This window comes from Cavia porcellus, unplaced genomic scaffold (assembly GCF_034190915.1).
Source record: "Cavia porcellus strain 051 isolate PalLab524CR breed Dunkin Hartley unplaced genomic scaffold, mCavPor4.1 scaffold_33, whole genome shotgun sequence".
In the NCBI taxonomy this organism is placed as follows: Eukaryota; Metazoa; Chordata; class Mammalia; order Rodentia; family Caviidae; genus Cavia; species Cavia porcellus.
The window spans coordinates 20,351,392-20,372,608 of record NW_026947516.1 but is presented as its reverse complement, the minus strand read 5'-3'; the positions used below and the strand labels follow the sequence as shown (position 1 = coordinate 20,372,608).

General features: G+C 38.0%; 1 protein-coding gene across 4 annotated transcripts in view; it reads right to left on the bottom strand.

Moving 5' to 3' along the window:
• The window catches only part of Cdkl5 (cyclin dependent kinase like 5), a 193,164-nt gene that overhangs the window by 18,875 nt on the left and 153,072 nt on the right, over positions 1-21,217 (bottom strand). For all 4 annotated transcript variants that reach the window (XM_063242991.1, XM_063242992.1, XM_063242994.1 and 1 more), the window contains 5 exons: positions 16,648-16,799; positions 10,293-11,259; positions 6,604-6,705; positions 6,226-6,331; positions 2,666-2,789 (listed from right to left, as the gene is read on the bottom strand). In XM_063242991.1, the coding sequence (XP_063099061.1) occupies positions 2,666-2,789; positions 6,226-6,331; positions 6,604-6,705; positions 10,293-11,259; positions 16,648-16,799 (1,451 nt within the window). The remainder of the gene's footprint in view (positions 1-2,665; positions 2,790-6,225; positions 6,332-6,603; positions 6,706-10,292; positions 11,260-16,647; positions 16,800-21,217) is intronic.

Here is a 21,217-nt window from a genome sequence, read left to right as displayed (position 1 = left end):
GCTTATCTTCCATTACTTAAGAGGGTATGAGATACCAGTGGCTATTAAGTTCTAGGTATTGTACTACCATATCTATCTGCTGTTTTAGCTTGATTTTTGTACTGCAGGAAATGTGTACAACATACAAATATGCTCTTCCCTAAATAAATTTAAAGTACCACCATTATGGAGATATAGACTTCCGTTAGGCTGGGTTATAATTTAGAAATAACTATGCTACTTTAGCAAGACTCATGTTTTTCTAAGCTATCAAAGGTACATATCTTAAAATATAAGGAATATGGTGAATCAAACTGAGATTGTGTTCAAGAATCATGTTCAAGTACCTTGAACCTTGTTCAAAGATTGAGTTAGATGTGATGCATGAAGGAGATGCATCATGACAGTATTAGAAGGTGGGGGAGCAAAAGAAGAGAGCCAGTTCTCCCTTGCTTGCAATTCTGGATCTGTCTCAGGCCTTACAACATCAGTATTAGTCCGAGGATGGTGCAGTGAAGACCTGCTGAAGTGCAGCATCCTAGTTACGTCTCTGATTTTTTTTTAAAAACAACTGATTTCAAGTTTATACATATATCCATGTCTGACATTCTACTGAAACAGATTATCAAAAAGACAGAAACAGGGAAGTGGGAGTATAAGCCAGTGACAGAGTGTGCACTTAATATAGGTCAGGCTCTGAATTCAATCCTCAGTACCAAACAAAACAAAAGAAATCCTTTAAAAAAGAAAAAATACAATTATTATTCTGCCTATCCCACTTAGAGATTTAAATTTTGACCTGATCTAATTTTCATAGGACTGTGGTAGTCTATAAGTGATGCTTTTTAAAATCATCACCACTTAATTATGAAATAACCAAGAGAAAACCAATTCCTTCTGAACTTCTATATTATCACACTTCAGACTCTATTCTCAGGGGTTGGTAACTGGCAACTAAGAGATGCTGCATTTGTGCTCTTTGTTAATGCACAGCAGATCTTCTCTACATAACAGAATAAAAGCAGCCACAAGGAGGCAGAACCCACAAAAGTTTCCCAGCAAAGTTAGGTAGAAGGGAAACACCTACAAGTCATAGTGACGCTAGATGACATTAAAGATAATAACTGCAGCCATTAACATTAACAGATCCTTGTATTGTTCTAGTTGCCTTTTATGTATTATGTCATTTAATCATCACACAAACCCGATGAGGAATGTGCTATTTTTTCCCAGTACTGGCGATCAATGCCTTGTGAATGCTGAACATGTACTCTTCTACTTCAAAATTCTTGGTCACTAATGTTCAGACTCTTATTTTATAAATAAGGCATAGATATAAAATGTGCTTATACCAAAAAAGGGTGCAGTTTTTAAAAAGTCTATTTATTTATTTATTCATTTACTTGCTTTTTTGAGATAGTGTCTCTGGCCTTGAACTTACTATGTAGCTCAGGCTGGCCTCAAACTCACAGTAATACTCCTGCCTCAATTTCCCAAATGCGAGTATTATAGGAATGTGCCACCATGTCTGTCCAGTTTTTTAAAAAGTATAATTAAAGTTGGGTGTGATGGTATACATCTCTAATCTCAGTACTCAGGAGGTTGAGGCAGGGTTATCACAAGTTCAAGGCCAGCCTGGGTGACTTAATGAGACCCTACCTCAAAATAAAATAAGCTGCGTCTGCCTGGCAAGTAAGAGGTCCTGAGTTCGATTCCCAGTAACAAACAAAATAAAATAAAATAAGCTGGGGATATGGCTCAGTGGCAGAGTGCCTCTGGGTTTGATCTCTAATAGCAACAAGATAATAATAATAATAATTTTCACTATAAGGCATAGTAACACTAAAATCTTGCTATAGTTCTGCCAGTAGAGCCCAAAAAGTGAAGGCACTTAGTGTTAGAAGCACTGACACAAATGCTTCTGCTACATCTGGCAATAAACATCAGAGATAGAATCTTTGTCAGACTGGTCCCATTTCTTTCTTGCTAGAAAAGTCAGTAAAGTTCTATCAAATACACATAAACATTCCTCACATCTAGAATCTGGGCAGTCTGAAAAACTAAGAAGAAAAGCCTACATTATTACTACCTTTTTATAAAGTCCTTAATCCTCAGACCAGTTTGCTAATAGAAATTAACATATGTTGTAGTTCTTTCACTAAATGTATATTACATATGACACATAGAGATAAAAGAATAAGGAAACTTGCCACATCATTTAAACCTCTACCATTTTGTTTTTATGGTAGCATGAAGTGCTGTTCTCTTGCTTCTTTCCCCATGAATGAAAAGCCAGGTAAAACCCACAAGTTTGGAGTTAGAACCCACTGAGGTCTGAATACTGGCTCTCTCCTTCATGTGACTGGCTGCCCAACAGTGGGCAAGTTTCTTGACTTCTGTGATTTAGTTTCTATATAATAGGAGAAACCCCTACTTCAAAGGGCAATTATGAGAACTAACTGAGACATGCACCTAAAGTGCTAAGCAAAGCATGGGGTTCAATGTCAATAAACACAGAATGCAAATGCCATTATCCCAGCCATGAAAAATGCAATAGAAGACTCGTTGGGTATGTATTAATCCAGGAAAGTTTTTCTTTTCACAAGATATTTATTATACATGTTGAACCTGAACTCATGAGTCCCCAATTAGAAAAAAGAAGAGTACAAACAAACATAACACTCACCATGGATCAAAGGCTGGCTGTCTCTTTGAATGATTGGTTCCAGAACTGCTCTCAGATGGTAGAGAAGAAACTCTAGTTGATACATTATTTTCATGGAAAGAATTGTCTGGTCTTGGAGATGGCACTGAATGAAGAAAAAGTAAGTACTGATGTTCTGTTTTGGTCAAAGTAGTTATTCTATTGCTTTCTCTTTTTGTGGTACTAGAACACTCTACCACTGAGCTACATTCCCAACCCTTATAATTCTTTATTTTTTATATTTTGAGAAAAGGTTTAAGTTTCCCAGGATGGTCTCAAACTCATGATTCTTCTGCCTTAAATCTCCCGAGTCACTAGGATTATCAGCATGTAACACTGCCTGGCAATACTGCATTTTCTTGGACAAGAATCAAACAAACAAAATCCTCATCTACCTCTCATATAACTGTGGGTTTTCTGAGGGTGGTGACATTCCAGGGACGTTTTCTTCCACTCTGCTTATATATTAACTTGCAAGGGTCAGTTAACAACCCTAATCTGTTGGCTGGTGAAATGGAATGTTGTAGGGTGTTTTAAAGTATGATGGCCCTCCCCACACTGGTTTGACATTCCTTGAAGTTTTCTTATCACAGACCAACTATGCAAAATTCACTCTGAGTCTTAAGCAATTCTTAACAATATGCATGCTAGAACATATGAACTATGCTTTAAATCAACTACCATTAAAATCTTGGAAGGCAATGTCACTTATGCATTTTAAAGTAAATTACAAAGAAATTTGGCAATTTGCAAAAAACTTAAGTTTTCTTTACATTCTCATTTCAGGAATGAACACAAAAATAAACTATGATGTATGGGAGCAAAATGCTTTTCTGCTTTGGGGGAGAGGATGATTACTAAATATTTCTATTAATTTCTAAGCTTGTTTACAAATTACGATGTACTGTAAATTTCATCATAAAAGTAGTATCAAGCCAGGCATGGTGGTGCATGCCTGTAATCACAACATTGTGGGAGGCTGAGGCCGAAGGATCACAGGTTTGTGCACAGCCTTGGCAACTTAAGAGACTCATTAAGACCCTGTCTCAAATTAAAAAGAGCCGGGGCACATAACTCAGTGTGAGGGTCCCAGTACTGAGAGAAAATAAGTAACATATATATACTGCATATCAAGATAAGTGACATCATTTAAACTGACTCTTGATAGAAGAATAAGGACAGAAGTATTCTAGAAACATCTGTCCTTACTATCATCTTCCTTTAGGACTTAGTGGAACCACTGAAATGACAGATGTCTCCAGGTATTTCATTTAGTTGAAACCTTCCTTCTACTTCTAAACTTATTAAAATTAAAATTAAAATGTTCTATCTGCCAAACTCTAGAGTATAAGGTAGACAAATGAGGTGTTTCTCTGTTATTAACAGACTGGCAACCAAAATAAAATGGTGTTTTCAGAAATCAAGATTAATTCATTAATTCCATTAACATTTAATATTAAAGTACTTAATATTTATTAACATTAATATTAAAGTATTTTCTCTAGATAACCATAGGAAAAAAGTACATGGTATATTATGGAAGTAAAACTTCCATTGATAGAAGAAAGGCTTTTGCTCATGTACACAATAACATTTTACTTTAATTAGCTTTAATTTGAATTAAAAGTTTAATCTTGTAAAATTCTAAAGTCATCATAGTGTTGGGGGCCATTAAAACGTGTATTTAGGTACCTATCACTTTTTCCAAAGGTGGGGCTGAGAGAGAACAGAGAAGCCTCATCATTCAATATACATACTCCTATATAAGACTCTTAGGCATTTGTTTAGCTCAGATTCCTAATTAAAGTAACCAAAATAGTTTTGCATGTCCCCCAACCTCACAGCTTCTTTCCAGCTGTCCTACTAAAACAAAAACAGAAGTCAGGCAATGGCTGTGATGATTTTTGAAGTCTTTGAGAAGCTGAGCTGCTGCCTGGTGAGCTTACGGTCTACTTCTCCACTGTGAACTAGGAGTTCCAAGAACTTTATAGTCTATTTTACGTAGTTACCACCTATGCCAGGTAATATGGTCAACATGAGTGTACTAAGACTCCTGAGGAGGTGACTGCTCAGGGAGGCCCTACCCTTATCAGAGGATTAGCCCACTGACATCAGAACTTTATGTGTTATTGGAAAGCGGTGTCCAGCTGGAGGAGGCAGGTCACTGGGGCATGCCTTTGGAGGACGTTTCTCTCACTGGTATTCGTCTCCTGTGTTCTGCCTTCTGGTCACCGTGAAATGAGCAGCTCTGCTCATGTGCCCTTCCGCCACAATGTTCCTGACTTGGAGGAGCTGACGTGGACTTTAGAAACCTCTAAACCCATGAGTCCAAAGTAAACCTTTCCTTTGAGTTGCAGGCATCTGGGTATTCTTTTTTTCTAGGAATCAGAAAGTACACCAATAACCCACCCAAAGGAGATGCCTTTCACTATCAATGTCTCCTACATTTGTATTGCCCCAAAAGCATCTGTTTTCAGTCACCTGTTAAATACCAAAATACATAAGGCTGTGCAAACATACTTGAATTTTCTGTAATTCAATCAATCAATATTTACCAAACTGTGCCAGGCAGTGACATAGTCAAAAGAAAAAAAAAGAACTCAGAGTCCAGAATCATTTTTTTGTAGTTCTGGGGATTGAACCCAGGCCTCCACACATTCTAGGCAGGTGCTTTACCACTGAGGAACACAGCCAAAGCCCACAAACTCTGAGTCTTTGAGGGAATCACAACCTTGTGAGAGAAACACTAAGAACCAGGGAGACGTTGCCCGCATTGTATCAGAGCCATAATCAAGAAACGTAAGACAGAAACAAGCTACACTAACAGGGAAGAGAAGTGTATCTCAGGCCATAAGGGGCACGATCTGTATAAGTTCCATAGGTTGGACACCAGAGAGACTAGGCAGGGAGGTGAGGGGCAGGGGCAGCTGGAGAGGACAACAAGGGCCAAACTATGGACAGTCTTAGAGACTTCAGATGCCTGATGCCCATGGGAAGCTGCCAAAGGTCTCTCAACAAGCAAAAGCATCTAGGATCCTGGGAAGGATAGGAGAGGGCAAAGGGTTGTGCCTTGCTGTTTTTTCCCCTCTATAGCACTACTACCTTTGATTGCTGTGAAGTATTATATTGACTGGCAATCTTTCCTCTTGAGAATGTGAGTTTTAGATGTTCAGCTGCCCTTTCCACTGATATTCTCTAAACTAGAACAAGTGACATTGGTAAGTATTTTTTGACTTAACTAAATGAATGAGTAGAATGGCCAGAAGGCAGCTTCAGAAGGGCCACTCCAGAGACTGCTTTGATGAGTACCTTGGAGACAAGGAAACCAGTGACAAGGCTATGCAAGGAACCCAAAGCAGAAGCCATGAGGACCTGAATGAAGATGGTGGAACCAGTGGCATAGAACACTGCTGGAGGGCATAGTGCAAGCAGGAACACTGTGGCTCTGAAGTCATTTGGGTTGGTAAAAATGTAGTAGAGGTCACAGGCTGGAGATGGTCACAGCCTGGCAGAAAGGGACAAAGATGCTGGTGGTAGCTTACCTCTGTAAAAGCTGCCAACTCTCCTTGGGATGGGATCATTGTACAGGTGTCTGTTTTCTTTGGGTCCTGTGCCATCATCAGAGTGTGGGTCATGGTATACTCCACCCTAAGGGAGGAGACAAGTTTACAGGAGTTACACCATGTCTCTCTTGACAATGAAGTCATCTACAAAGTCAAACCAGTGCACAGCCATTTATAATTAACTCACTAGGCCTTTTTTTTTCCCATGAGGCAAACCACTTACTTTAAAAACCAGTTTAACTTCTCTGTAGGAAACTGGGTATGAATAACGTTTAAAAAGAAGGTTTTAAAATGTTGAATGAATAATCCTTACAGACCATTTTTCAGTAAAATGTAGAAACTCTGAAGAATTCAGACCTCAGACTTCTGACGGGTATGGAATGAAGAGGTGCCTTCTCTGGAGGACTCTTTAACAGAAGGTCTTGCCACAGTCATCTCTGGTGGGAGCTGCTCTCCAGGCTGGAAGTCAAATTCAAAAGGATTTATAAGAGCATCCTATTCCTGGGGATTAAAATCATCGTCTTTATTTAGTATAACTAGTGCCTTAATCAGCTAAAATAAAAATGTTAGTTGGCTAAAATATTCATTGTCCCAGAAGCCAGGTGTGGTGGCACATGCCTGTAATCCCAGCACTGAGCAGGCTGAGGCAAGAGATTGCTGTAGCCATCCTGGGCTACAAAGTGAGTTCAAGGCCAGCCTGAACTGTATAGCGAGACTTTGTCTCAAAAAGACAAACAAACAAAAAAATATAAATTGTCTCATAAAAGAGTAAATCATCTGATGAATGTAAAATAAGTTGAGCAAATTTCAGCAAATGAAAAAAGAAATTCCCATTAAAGGGACAAATTAGTGTGAAAATAGTTCAATTAATTATTTAATACAAAAATTATTTTTCTAGTACAGTCATGGTTCTGAGCAACACTCTAGTTAGAAATTCTGTTAGTCAATCCCAAATTCATCTAGCACATTTTAGGCTGAATCTTCCAAAAAAGAAGTGAGTAACCATGACTGCCTTTCAGGAAGGGCTTATGTGGCAGACTCATATGAAAACAAATGTTCCTTGAATGCATCAAGGAATAGAGTAAGTCTGCTTGGTAAGTTTTGTCTTAAAATTTCATAGTGCCTACAGTCTATATGCTTCATTTCCAGGATAACAGTACTTAGGTCTGTATCTCTTAGCCAGAATTACCAAGGTGCTCATCTCTAGAGATGCTGCCACTACCTAATCCCTCAAGGAACTGGGTTACAACCTCAGCACAATGCGATAGGTCCACAACACTGCCAAAGAGGGGAAAATGTAGCATTTTCTGTCATAAAAAAAATCAAAGTACACAATGATATAGTTATCAAGAGGAATTAATGCATTGTGTATCTGTACATCACATACACAAAGATTATTATTGCAAGCCTATGTAACTTAAAAGTATTTTATTTAAAATATGATTCCTTCTTCCCCTCAATCCCCAGTATTTGGAAACTTCCAGGCAGGGATTTATCCAATGAAGCCTTTCTTTCTACTTTGTGACTCAAATATGTCATGTGACTTTTGCTACCTGTACTGCTGACAAGGGCCCCTTAAAATATATTTTAGAAAACTAATTATTTTTGCTAACTCTAAACTCAGTGAGAGTCCATTCTTTTGAAGGTAGTCATAATACTTTGCATTGAGTGTCATTCTCATGGTTCACTTATAGCTTTTGTTACTTTTCAAGCTTTCTGCCATCTTTGTGTGCTTGGATACTTTCTTGCAATTTGACACTAAACCTCCTGAACTAGACTGTGCTAAACCCACAGTCATTGCTTATAGTTAGCTTATGACCACCAAGTTCCCAAAAATCTCTTTTCTGAATTCTCAGAAGGCCAGTCATTTGTTTCTTTGCATGTATGTGTATATCTGTCTTTTTGAGACAAAGTCTTGCTATACACTTCAGGTTGGCCTTGAGCTTAAGCACTTTGTAGCTTAAGCTGGTCTCAAACTTGCAAGGATCCTCCTGCCTCAGCCTTTCAAATGCTGGGGTAACAGGCGTGTACCACCATGCACAGTTGTCCCTTTTACAGTGAAACCACACTTTGTTTTTCTTCTCTGACACCAAGTTTAATGTCAGTACTTTACCTGGCTTTGACCTCCACACCATGTTTATGAGCATCTGTGAGGTCCTAGAGATCTTTCTAGGCTCTTGAGGTTCTCTTCTCTGCACAGTGATACCTCAAGGGCTCTTCAGATCATTCCCACGACTCCACTATGCACTGTGGGCACCTCTTGTCCTCCCCTCATCTGAGGACTGGATACCTCTCCAGATTTTAAAAACACACCTGGGGGACTGGGGACTGCTTCAGAATGCTGGCTGCACCTTGAACTAGTTGAGTACACTGGGGCAATTCACCCATTCTCTCTGAGCCTTGGGCATGGTTATCGGTGAGATAAAGGGGTTCAATTATGGGCTTCAAAAATTCCCTCTCCCACACTGAAGAGGAGCTCCTAAAGAAATACTGAAGTCTTCCATTTTCCTATACTCAACACCGCAATTTGGAAGTCCTACTGTTGATATTTCTGAGCACTCTAAGATCCACCATTTTCTCAGTGCATTCGCTTAATCCCAAACCCTCTCTTCTCACCTCATGCAAGGATTACTACAAAAGCCACTCCAGGTGTATTTTCTACTCCAGCAACATGGAAGTAGGTGCAACCCTTGAAGCACAGCATGCTACATCATATCTCTATACCCTCCTTCTCCTTGGGATGTTCTTTTCTTCCCTCCTTTCCAGACTCTTTCCTGCTGTTGTTGCCCATCCCCAAGTGAGTCTCACCCCTTCTGGAAGTTTCTGCCCAGATGCCACCTCCTCTGGGAGCTGGCTGCAATGCCTGGCCTTGACTGCCACACTGCTCCCACTCCCTTTGGCACGCATGCACGCCCCTGGCACAGCAGCTGGAATGTGGTCTCACAGCATCAGAACAACCATCTGTTGGCAAATGTCCCCTGCCAGCCTGCAGCCTCCAAGAGGACAGGGACCCTGCTGTTTTCATCTTTCTAACTAGGTCTCTCAAGATGCCTAGCTCAGGACATACCCAAGCACATCTTTACTCCTTAGCCATACAGTGTTTCTGTTGCTTGCCACCCCCCAGCAAGATCTTCAGCTGTCCCTGAAGCCACTTCTGATGGCCACTGCTCACAGCGTTTTCCTGTTCTTCACTCTTATTTATAGTCAGTGCCATATGAATATTGGCCTTAATTATTTCACTGTTATCATGCATAATTAAATCTACCCTGAGGGAAGCTAAGTTTCTCAAGGGCAAGAGCTCTATCTCAGGACACTTTGAAGTACCTGAAACAACCCAGCAGAGAAAAGGTGTTCATTGTCTAAATCACAGCCCTGACTATCACAGGTGTGGAGCAATGACTATAACTTGTGAGACATTTGCTTTGTGCTAAGCACTGGATACTGTGTACTGTAGACATGAAATCATGAAAATATGATTAAAATGGATTCTATTGTAAGAATGCTACTTCTTTTAAGCACATTAGTCTCAGTTCTAGAGCCCAATGATCAATAAAATAGTAGAAGCATTATGCTAAAAACACTGCCTTAATATTTAAAAACAATCCAAAAGACAGAAAATTAACATTTATCTTGGCTCAAAGTTAAATTTATCTGTAATTCTAGATATATTAAACATTTTTAAATTCAGTTATGATATTGAGCAAAGTATCAAAAAAGGTTTGATTCCACCAAATGTGGTTTGGAGAGATTAGAGAAAATACCCATGAATTTACATTGAATTTTGAAAAATCCAAAAGCTAACCCATGTAGATAATAAATTCTATAAATAAACCAAAATGAGATTCACTCAACAAAATATCCAGAAAGGAACATATAAGAAATAGATTACAAAAAACAAACTTCAGAGTTGTTCTGAGTATTCAATATTTGATTGAAAGTGTGGCCTCCTATAACTGCGAAAATTGCAGATTGACCATATAAACACCCCCTGCACTACATGCCTATGGTGAGCCATCGGAGAGAGTCAAGGTGCTAAGAAGATGTACCTGCGGTGATAAGAGCTGCAGGCTGTTGGCTCTGGCCGCCATCCCTTGCCCTATACTCAGGCTTCCGTCCAAGCCTTTGGCTCTCACTTTGTCCCGGGTCACATACATGGAATGCCTGTGAGGACGCTGCTGAGAGGAGAAGGGGCTGGTGTACCCCAGCCCGTAAGAAAAAGATTCATGAGGTGCAGACAGAGAGTGGGAATGGCTGTTGTCCATGTGCTCGGGCAGCTTCAACTCCTCCATGGTTTTTGAATGCCTGGCTGTGGTTCGGCGAGAGTCCAGTGTACCCTCATTTCGGTTGTTTCTCCCTGAAGGGCTAAGTAAAGTTCTCGAGTCACTGTGCCTGGTAGGTGTTGGGCTGGTGGGAGAATTCAAATCCAAACAGCTGGATGGAAAATACCTACTGGTATTGGTCTCTGTAATTTGGGCCCTGGCTTCAGAAAGGTTGCTCACAGACTTGGAGTCACTCAATGCCCCATGGCTTTTGGCCTTGGTCCGGTAGGAGGGACTCCTGGAGGACTGGGGAATAGTGTCAATATAGCTGTGCCGACTCTGCTTCTCACTGGGCTGTAGTGTCCCTGCTTTGCTCTGAGAGCTTTCCATGAAAGAATGCCGGTTCTGCTGAGATCGGGTGCTGGACTTCAGGTACTTTGTGCCTGGGCCTTCTGAGGGCTTTGGGTCAATATTAAAGTCAAACTCTGTTTTGGATTTGGCTTCTTTTGGACTAAGAAGGTGTGGCATGTTGTTATTGGTGAGATCTTTGCTGGCAGACCCAGGTTGGGTGCTTGCTTGGTAGGTTTTGGTGTGCATCGGACTAAGAGTAGCTCCAGCAAGGTTCCCATTCAGGAAGCTTTCGTTGGCAGGAAGCCCTTCATCAGCCCGGGGCAGACCCACACTTAGGTTCTGAATGTCCTTGCTGTTAGATCTGTGGTGAGACTGTAAAGCAGCACCTTTGCTGGCTTGGCTTCTATGTTGAAAACAAAAGAAGCATATCAATTTCCTTCAATAGCAGGTATAAAGTATAGTGTTAAAAAAAGGAAGGAAAAAAAGAACATATACTTAAAATACCTCAACGACTAAAAACATGAACTCTTTCAAACTCATGCCAACCAGTACAAGTAACCTATCAATAAAGAGTAAGTTCATCACACTAAGCCACTCCACCAGAAAGCATGGGTCCCACTGAAGTAATCTGGCACCCTCACACACTCAGCTAACTTGTTGCTAATAGTTTGTAATTGATAATCTGGTAAAACACGCTTCTGCTATGGTGGTACTTTTATCAGTGTTTGTTATAGAGTATCTGCTAAGGAAAAGAGCTGAGTTACAGACAGACTTAATTCTTTTATGTGCTTCAATATCAGAAGACAACACTTAGACTTGCAGGTTACTGTGTTTCTTGAACTTCATTTTTCTTTGGAAAACTCCTAGCCTCCTCAGAGATAAAGTACTCACAGTACATTCATACAGACACTAATCAATGCCTCTTTTGTCCAGCCTGTATAAAGACTGAGAATTCTAGCAATGTACTCATTAAAAGAAAATGACACTCGAAAAAGAAATATAAATTGCCCAGTGAGGCTTACTGGAAAACATGATGATTAATGTTCATGGTTTGGAGAAGAGGCAATTACTTGGGGGTTCTGCAGACATTTTCTTGTACACTAAACAGGAATCCTATACTGGATCACAGGAATCTGAGAGTGTTAATTGCTCACCAAAACACACAATTTAGTCTCTTCTTCATTTCACACTTCACTATTCCAAACTGACTGAGGCCTTCTTTAGGACTCAAAGCTCCATTTCCTGCTTGGTTTATAATGCAAACTATCAATTCAGGGGAAAACCTTGTTCTTTATCTGAAAGCTGAAACTGAAGATGAAGTCAAGAGACATGGGTATTTAGGCAGGTAGGGTACAGGTCCTAAATAGATAATTTAAAGCAAACTAAAAGTCAGGGCCTAAATAAATTAACTTACCCAAAAAGACAATTGGGGCCTAATAAAATCCAAGAGACAAAAGATCAGGTCCTTAACTAAACAGGAAACCTTAGAGCAAGTAAAATATGAATGAAACAGCTTGCTTTGCAGACATCAAAGGCCTACTTACAACCAAGAACATCCCTGTTTTCTTTCATGTACACTGCTCCCAAAAATTGTATAAAAATCCAACAGACCTAACCATCTACATTGTCTCCTTCACAGGACATCCCTCTTTGACTAGCAGAGAACTTCACTTTTGTTCTAATAAACACATTTGGCCATTTTCCACCACTTGGTGTTTGCTGAATCTTCCTTGCTCCCAAACAAGGACCCGAGATCCAATTACAACACACAGCAGAATCAGTTTGTTCTACTGTAAGTATTTAAAAGAGCCAAATAGTGGTTTAGCATTTAGAATGCTTCAAAAGAAATAATGATTTACACAGTTCTCTTTTTATTACACATTCAGAAAATGTTGTAAATACTCCTATTGCCAAAGATGGTTTGATTTGGGAGAGTTTTGTTCCCACCAGACACTAATTGGAAGAAAAGTCCCGTTTTATTTTTCATGCAGAATGGTAACTCGTGAAACTACGCTTTCTCATTTTTCCTGTAAAAATCTGCATGCTATGGCATCAAATATAAGGGTCCTTGTCCTATTGTGCCTTTCAAATGATAATGTCTGCCAGAAATCTATCTGAGAGCATCAAAACACATCTGCTATTCAGCCAGCCTGTAACAATATGAAAGGTTCCATCTCCTAAATGTACTCAGTAATCCTTTCCCATTAGTTCACAAGAATCACAGCACTAAATAAAAACACTTAAATTTGAGCTAACCAAATGTCAAATCCCAGACCTAGAAAGAAATTGCAAAGAAAGTAAAGTTTCGTTTTCTATTAAATGATAATCAAATCTATTCCCAGAAAAAAGAATAGTCTGTGTATCCTAAAGGCATCAGGCTTTAAATCATTAGAGTTGTTTGTCAACTTACATGTTGATGACTAAAATATCTCAGCAACTTCAAAAGTCCAGAAACTATGCCTTCTCATTTTACCTGCATACCTTTCAGAGTATGAACTCTGCTAGAAATTTGAGAGCATCAAAAAACATCCACAAATAGATTTAAGTGTGTTGTTTATTGGCCATTTTCACAACTCCCAATCTATTCTCCACTCCTCTTCTTGGTCCTTGGCCTTAGAAGTCAAATGCTGTAGACCGCACCCCCAGATTTCCTAATTGAGTACCTTCTGGCAGTGCTCATCTGGGGAAGATACCACCACTCAAGAGAAACAGGCTGAGGGAGGCCTTCCCTGTTCCTTCTTGGCTTCAACACCCTGACTCAAATCCTAGCCATATTTCTCCAAATGACACTGTCCACTTTACTGCTGACTAGTTCCAGCTCTGCCTCAGGCACTCAGAACCTATTTCTTCCCTTTTTTCCTTCAGGTCTAGAGATAGCAACGGTTGAGAGATATAACATATGCAGATATTGGGAAATATCTCAGGCTTAAAACAGGACCAGAAATGCCAGAGAACAGCGGAGGCCGAGATGCCAGAGCTCTAGAACTGCTAAAATCCTGCTACCAGTGTTTAGCAGAAACCTACACCAGAACTTATGCATATTCATAGAAATGAAGATATAATTTCTAACATAAAAGGGAAGCTATAAAGTTAAGGCAGAAACAATTGTCAAAGCTTTAGGTTTTCCTTAGATGTACAAAATGCCTAAACCACTAGTCTGAATATTTCTGCTTCAGGATTAATAGGAAGCCACTGAGCTTTGTACATATCATAATTCTTATGTAAAAAGGGCATCATATTACCTTCAAATTGGAGCTCTACCAAAGCACAACAATAAAAAAAAACAGCTTTGAAAAATCCTCCAACTCTCTTTGACACACAGCTGTAAAGAATCTGTGTTAAACTGTCAACTACTTGAAGAGAAAGAGTTGACAGACAGATAAACCACTCTTAAATGACTGGTGGGACAAATGAATACATGGAGGGTTAACATTTACTTAAAGTAAGTTTTAAATAAATAGGCCGAGGAATTAGGATGAAGAATGTCTGAGTCCACTGCTCCTATGAAGAGAAGAATGTGAAAGACAGGATATGCGAGTGTGTGTCTCCAGGAACAAGGCAGAGGAGTGTGTAAATGGTAACCAATGAACATGGTGCTGTGGAGCATGTCTAACAGTCCTGGAGGACCAAGACAGTGCTCTGATCCAAGTTGGAATTAGTGTCCCTAATTGAGTTAAGAAAGCAATTTTTCATAAAAAGAAACATATAGAAAGAATAAAATCAGTGATGGTGCTTTTTAACATAGCCTTTTAAAAATCTGGTTTTGGAAATGCACATGCACACGCAAAAATAACCCAAGATTGCACTGGTCAGGTTGTCTTCCCAGACATTCCTCGATTCTGCTGGCTGCTTTTGCAGGAAGACTGTGGAATGAGTATAGACCATTGACAAGTGTGGAGACAACGCCCTCAGACACATGTAATCATGCAGGACTTTTTAAAAAATATATTCAATACAGTGTCAAGATCTGAAAATGAACTTATGCAGAGAGTTTTATTTATGTATAATTTCCACTGTAATCTACTTTAAAAGAGGATGTGGGAGCACTAGTCAAAGATCCATATAAATCATCTCCTCTGTACCTCCCACAAATGCCTCACCACATATCCTCCTTAACAGATTCCTCAGTACAATTCCCAAGGAGAACATCAGGTCCCCATTGGTTAACTACAAAGACTCTAAGTGAGTCACTACAAGACAAACAGTAAGGCCCTTTTACGTAGAGGTCACACCACTAATGACCATGGCACAAATCACAAATTATTATCAGTCTGGTAAACTGCATCATTGGGATAATTTTCTTTTTAAGTATAAACTAGAGAAGCCAAGTGACAATTAAGGTAGAAGGGAAACAAAAGGCTCTGAATAGAGAACAACCCCAAAGAAGACACAGGAGTAATATAAACTTGCAAAATGCAAAGGATCTACCAAATGATGACCACTATTGCTTGACTTAAGTATACTAAACTCTCATGGAAACAAATAGCAAATAAATCAGTTAAGAATGCTCTGCAAGATACAAGGGGAAACAATGAATGAAACCATCATTTTAAAGAAGAATAAGAAGAATAAGTAAGAGAAACACAATCATTATTGCTGCTAAGCAAAGCAAAAAGAGCACACATGGTTGTCATCGGTTTTATGGATGTCCTCTCAGACATAAAAAGAACAAGATCTCTAGCTTCAAAAATTCCAACCTATTAAGAATAACTGTGCAACCAAGCTAGGTGGGCACACCTGTAATCCTAGCTACTCAGGAGGCTGAGGCAGGAAGATCATGAGTTTGAGGCTAGCGTGGGTAACATAGGTAAGACTCTTGTCTGCAAGTTAAAAAACAAAAGTTCAGTGGTAGAACATCCCTGTGTTCAATCCCTAGTACTATTAAAAGAAAATAAAAAAACAACAAAACAAAGCAAAACAAACAAAAAACCCAGTTTTTAAATATGGAAGAAAAACAGACAGGGGGGATTTAAATTTAAAAGTTTTATAGTAAGAATTTTTTCTCTTTCTCTTCTAATAGTAGATGACAGAAACTATTTCTATTTCACAATTTGATAATTGTGGCTGGTCTCAGAGGCTGAGACCAGCTTGTAGGAGATGAAGAAAGAAAAAGAAGATTGTGACTAGGACACTGTCTTCCTGCAAAAGCAGCTAGCAGAATCGAGGAATATCTGGTTGCGAAGACAACCTGACCAGTGCAATCTTGGGGTATGTGTGCGTGTGTGCACATGCATTTCCAAAACCAGATTTTTAAAAGGCCATGTTAAAAAGCATCACATTACATCACTGATTTTACTCTTTCTATATGCTTATTTTTATGAAAATTTGCTTAGCTCAACAATTAAGACAAGAACAACAAAAAACACAAGACCTTTCAATAAGAACCTGCCTACTTGGTTCGACTGCAAAGAGTACATTCCCACTCATGTGTCTGGCACCCTCTGCTTCCTCCAGAAATCCTCTTGCCCTCATCTATATCACCAACCCTGAGTGCCATTTACACAGAATCTCCTGGATCTTAAGGCTGGAAACCTGAGGTGCTAACTCAATGCTACCCTTCTGGGGACAACACAGGTTTCCATGATATATACTTGTTAAAGGTGAGAAAGTCTTTAAGACCCACACAACTCTTTAATTATAGTTCTGAATCATGTAATAAGCATAATGAAGACATTTTTGAATAAAGAGGGCTTTCCTTCTTTTCTCTAATTGCATAATTTTAACAGCCACCTCCTCCACCTACTTGTAAGACCAACACTGTATCTGTATTTCCTTAAAAGGGAGTATTTACCTATTAGACAAAGTGCTGCTTTCCACATGATAAGGTTTCCTTTTTGCTGACCTTGAAGGAGACCGATCCAAAAGTCTCTGGGTTTGAAATGTAGGGTGATTCAAACACTGTTCAGTCAAGTATCTGTCGGCTGGGTCCAACTTCAATAAATTCTTAGGAAATAAAGTTTAGGATGGGAGAGGACATTATAAACTTAAATTTAAATTCTAATAAAAGCCTTAATTTTTATATCCTAACAATAGATACATAGTCACTGCAGAAGCTCCAGCATACACTAGGAAAAAAAAGACTATCTAACCTATAATCTCACCATTATTGTCCTCTTTGTAGATTTCCTCTCAGGTCTTTTATGAGTATTATGTATGTTTTTTCTTTTATCAAATCTGGGTCATATTATACACACAAGTTTTATATCCCACACTTTTCATTTACTAATCGAAAACATTTTTATAAAAATTTAAGTATTTTAAAAACTTTTAAGTGACTATATATTCACACTTTTTCTCTCTCAGATACCAGGTTCCCCTCTAGAGGCAGCTCAGGTCACCAATCTCCTATCTTCCATAGGTGTATTCTGTACATAGTTCTCTGTCTCCTCCCTCTCTTTTTCTTTTGCCTAAATAGCCGGATACATACACAGCTGTCTGCATTCAGCTTTCTTTCCATTTCACATAGAGACTTAAGAGACAATTTCATATCAGTAAATAGTGTCAACTCTATGGATGTACTTTATCTGTTTTTAGCAATGCCTGAATGATAGGGCTTTATTATTACAAACAATGTTCATTTTATTATTATGAACGATATACACATACATACATACACACACACACACACACACACACACACACACACAAAACTTACTTTTTTGGTGGTATTGTGATCAAATCCAGAGGCTTGTAAGTTAGGCAAGTGTTCTAAGATACATCTTAGCACTTACGACATGGTTTTTTTTTTTTTTTTTTTTTTTCATTTTTTTACATTTTATTGGTACATTTTAGATGTACATAATGTTAACATCACAGGGAATTTTTATCTGTATATGACATATTTTGCTTCATTTTTTTCTATTCCCCTCTCCTTCCTTCAACTCTTCTTCCCTTCCTTATTTACAAAAGCTTTGTTTCCATTTTCCCCTTCTTTTGCTTTCTTTCCTCCTCCCCCGCTTCCCTCCCTTATTTGAACATCTTCTTCCCATTTCCCAGTATCTATTATACATTTTGGTTCTTATTTACACTATCAGTTTCTCACATCAGAGAAATGATGCAGTATCTAAACATGTGTGTCTAATTTATTTCACTTAAGAGTGTAGTCTCAAGGTGCATCCACTTACCTAGACATGTCTCAAGTTTATCCTTCTTTATGGCATAGTCCTCCATTGTATAAAAAAACACATCCTAAATCTTGGAAACAGCCCAAATGCCCATCAACTGGTGAATGGATACAACATGTTTCTTAATGACTGCATGGAATTTTGTGGAATGGACATACAATGATTTACTTAGCCAACATTCTATGATTGGATGTAGACGGTAGCCACTTTTCACCTATAATTAATATGGTAATAACCACCTAAATAAAAGGTTTCACAGGATAAACTTCTAAAGATGGAAATTTTTGGTCTGCAAACTTTTAAAGATCCTTTTCTGTGCATTGGCAAATTACCACAAATTACCACCTAGAAACGTTGCTTCAAATTATATCCTCTTGGCATCTGCATGGATATGCCCATTTCTTGGCACCTTCATCAACAAGCACTGTCATTGTTTTTTTGGTATTTGACTGTTAGTAAGGTTAAATAATTTTACATTTATTAGTTACATATGTGTTTTCTTATTTTTCTATTTATGCATATATTCTTTTCTATTTGTAAGTGTTCTTTGTTCTATAAGGCACCTAACCCTTTGTTTATGTTGCACATACTACATTCTTTGTAACTAAAATGTTTTTTTCCAATACTATTTACCTCAGTAACTGGACAGGACTTTTGAATATGACTCATTATTATTATGATTACTTTTTATTTACAAACTAAGTAAATATCTAGCCAGGAATGTATGCCTGCAATCCCAGAACTCTAGGAGGCTGAGGTAGAAGGATGCCAAGTTTGTACCTAGCCTGGGCAACTTGGTGACTCATCGGTATCAAAAAGAAAAAAAAAAAGAAAAGAAAAAGAAAACATGGTTGGGGACACAGGTCAGTGCCAAGCCCCTGGGCTCAATCCCCAATACCGAAAGAAAAAAAAAATCATCAAATTATCTAAAAAAATACTATCTACATAGCCTAATGCAACACAATGGAGCACACTGAAATTTGCTCAGAGTAGCTGCTATTATCTCTCATAGGAGGTAAGCAGGGTGAAACTCCAGCATTCACAAACCTGTCTCTACTTTGCTTTCTTCATTAGTTTTGCCCAAAGGAAACATCTTTGTGGCCCACTGCTAAACAGTGAATGCAAATTTGCTTTCAGCAAACCAAGTTTCAATTTGAGACAACCACTTTCAATCTAGCACCACTGAAAATGTGAATTCTGATCCTATCATATAATAAAATACTCACTTTTGGTCAAAAGATTCTCATTATTGAAACTCAACCTACTGATTTTAGGCAAGTGGATTCACATTCACATTAATTCAGACACAACTCTGAAATAATCTCAGTTCACTTTTATTATAGAACAAAAACTGTGAGGGCATATATCATGATTTTGTTTGCACTGGCAACTTAACCAGACTAACTCAAAATTGTTTCAACTATTAAGACAAAGGAAAATAGGCCCTTGATTGGCCTTCTAAATTTGAAGTGCCTATGACCTTTCAGAAGCCAAAGAACTACTAATATTAGTGCTATCTTAACTTGAAATTAAGTAGAAATTGCTGTATTACAAAAACTACATGTATATTTATAAATATAGCTATTAATTTTCAAATTATTTGAAAGGATGAAGTTATATGAGGAAATTATGAAATTTAGTTTCTAATGTTTGGCATTTTGGGGAAATACAATATTCAGAATTATAGTTATTTTTATTAAAATACAGTCAATATTATTCTTACAGTTAGGTTTCAAATTATTAAGAGCTACAAGAATTAATCAAATTATTTACAACAATCAAATTAGCTACAATAATTAGCTACAATAATCAAATTATTAAGAGTTACAAGAATTCATCTTGTAACTGGTATCCCACTAAAATGGCTGACAGGAACAGACACTGGATGAGGTAGGTAGTCATTTTAGGTACTTATACAAGAACAAAATTATCAAGACAGTTTCAGGGAATGGAAACGAGAATAATATTGCTTCATAAAACAAAACTGATGTCTTTCATTTTTAAAATTCATTTTTGAAATTCATTGGCCAAGATAAAAAGGGCCAATTCATTTATACAGCATTCAGTAATAAAGTAGCACTCATTGCTGGTGAGACAAGTCAGAAATTATGGTTTCTGTGAGCCCAGCAGGACAGGGGTGGAAAGCCAGGGCAGGATTATGAAGAGCCTTGTGGGTGTTAATAGTTTTCTGTATCTTGACTTGCGTAAGGTTATAAGGGTATGCTTATAAAAATTAACGATACAGATATAATTTGAGCACCTTCTGAATGTACATCTCAGTAAAAATATTTACTTACTGTTAAAAAACTTTTATAATAAGTATTATTAAACAAACATAAATTAGAAAGTTTAACATCCAAACTAGTACAAGTACCTAAAGATTCAAGACACTGTTCTGCTTCTGTCGGTACTATCTTTTAATTAGTATTCATTTTTATTCAGGCACCAAACTGGTAATTATACTGGGTAATGATTTAATATAAAAGTTTAATTATTTTTAACTAAAAAAGGACAAAATGCAGAAAACATGAAATTATATTTAATTCCATTTCCCTACTTTATTTATATTTTGAAAGTCACCAAATAATTAAGAATCTGATCATTGAGTACAGACTGCATGAAAGAATGTATTGATAAAACCCAACTGATTTAAGTGAAAATTTATGCCTAACCTAAGAAAAAGAGTTTTGAGATTAAGGGTTGCTTTTTTTTAAAAATCTCAGTTTTCAATCTGTACTTAGAACATTAGTATGTCAGAGTTTTATTTTTTAAAATATTCAATATTTAATTAAATTTGGGAAGTAGTGTGATGGAATGGCTTCTTTACTGTGAGATTTCTGAAAGCTTTTGTAAGTTAATTAATATTACGAATCTCTACAAAAGTTTAGTATGGTATGTGGCCTTCCCAAATGCCATACCTCCTACCCCAATTTCTGCCCCAACACCTAGTTACACACACTTTCCTGGAACAGATTAACAGAGTTTAAAGCACAGAAAAGTTCTAAGAAAGTAGCTCAGGCATTTCCAACTGTGCTAAGTATGTCTTTTATCAGTTTGTGCTGTGCAGCCTTCGTGGTTCTGATTGTCCACTGAATGGATATGAAACAAAACCAATCTACTAACAAAGGTTTTCTGAAGGTCTACTATCAAATAACCAACATTTGCTTATGCATTTGTTGGCTGCAATGAAAACTGGGGAAAAATGAAAAATGGTCCTCTCACTCAAGGAGTTGAACA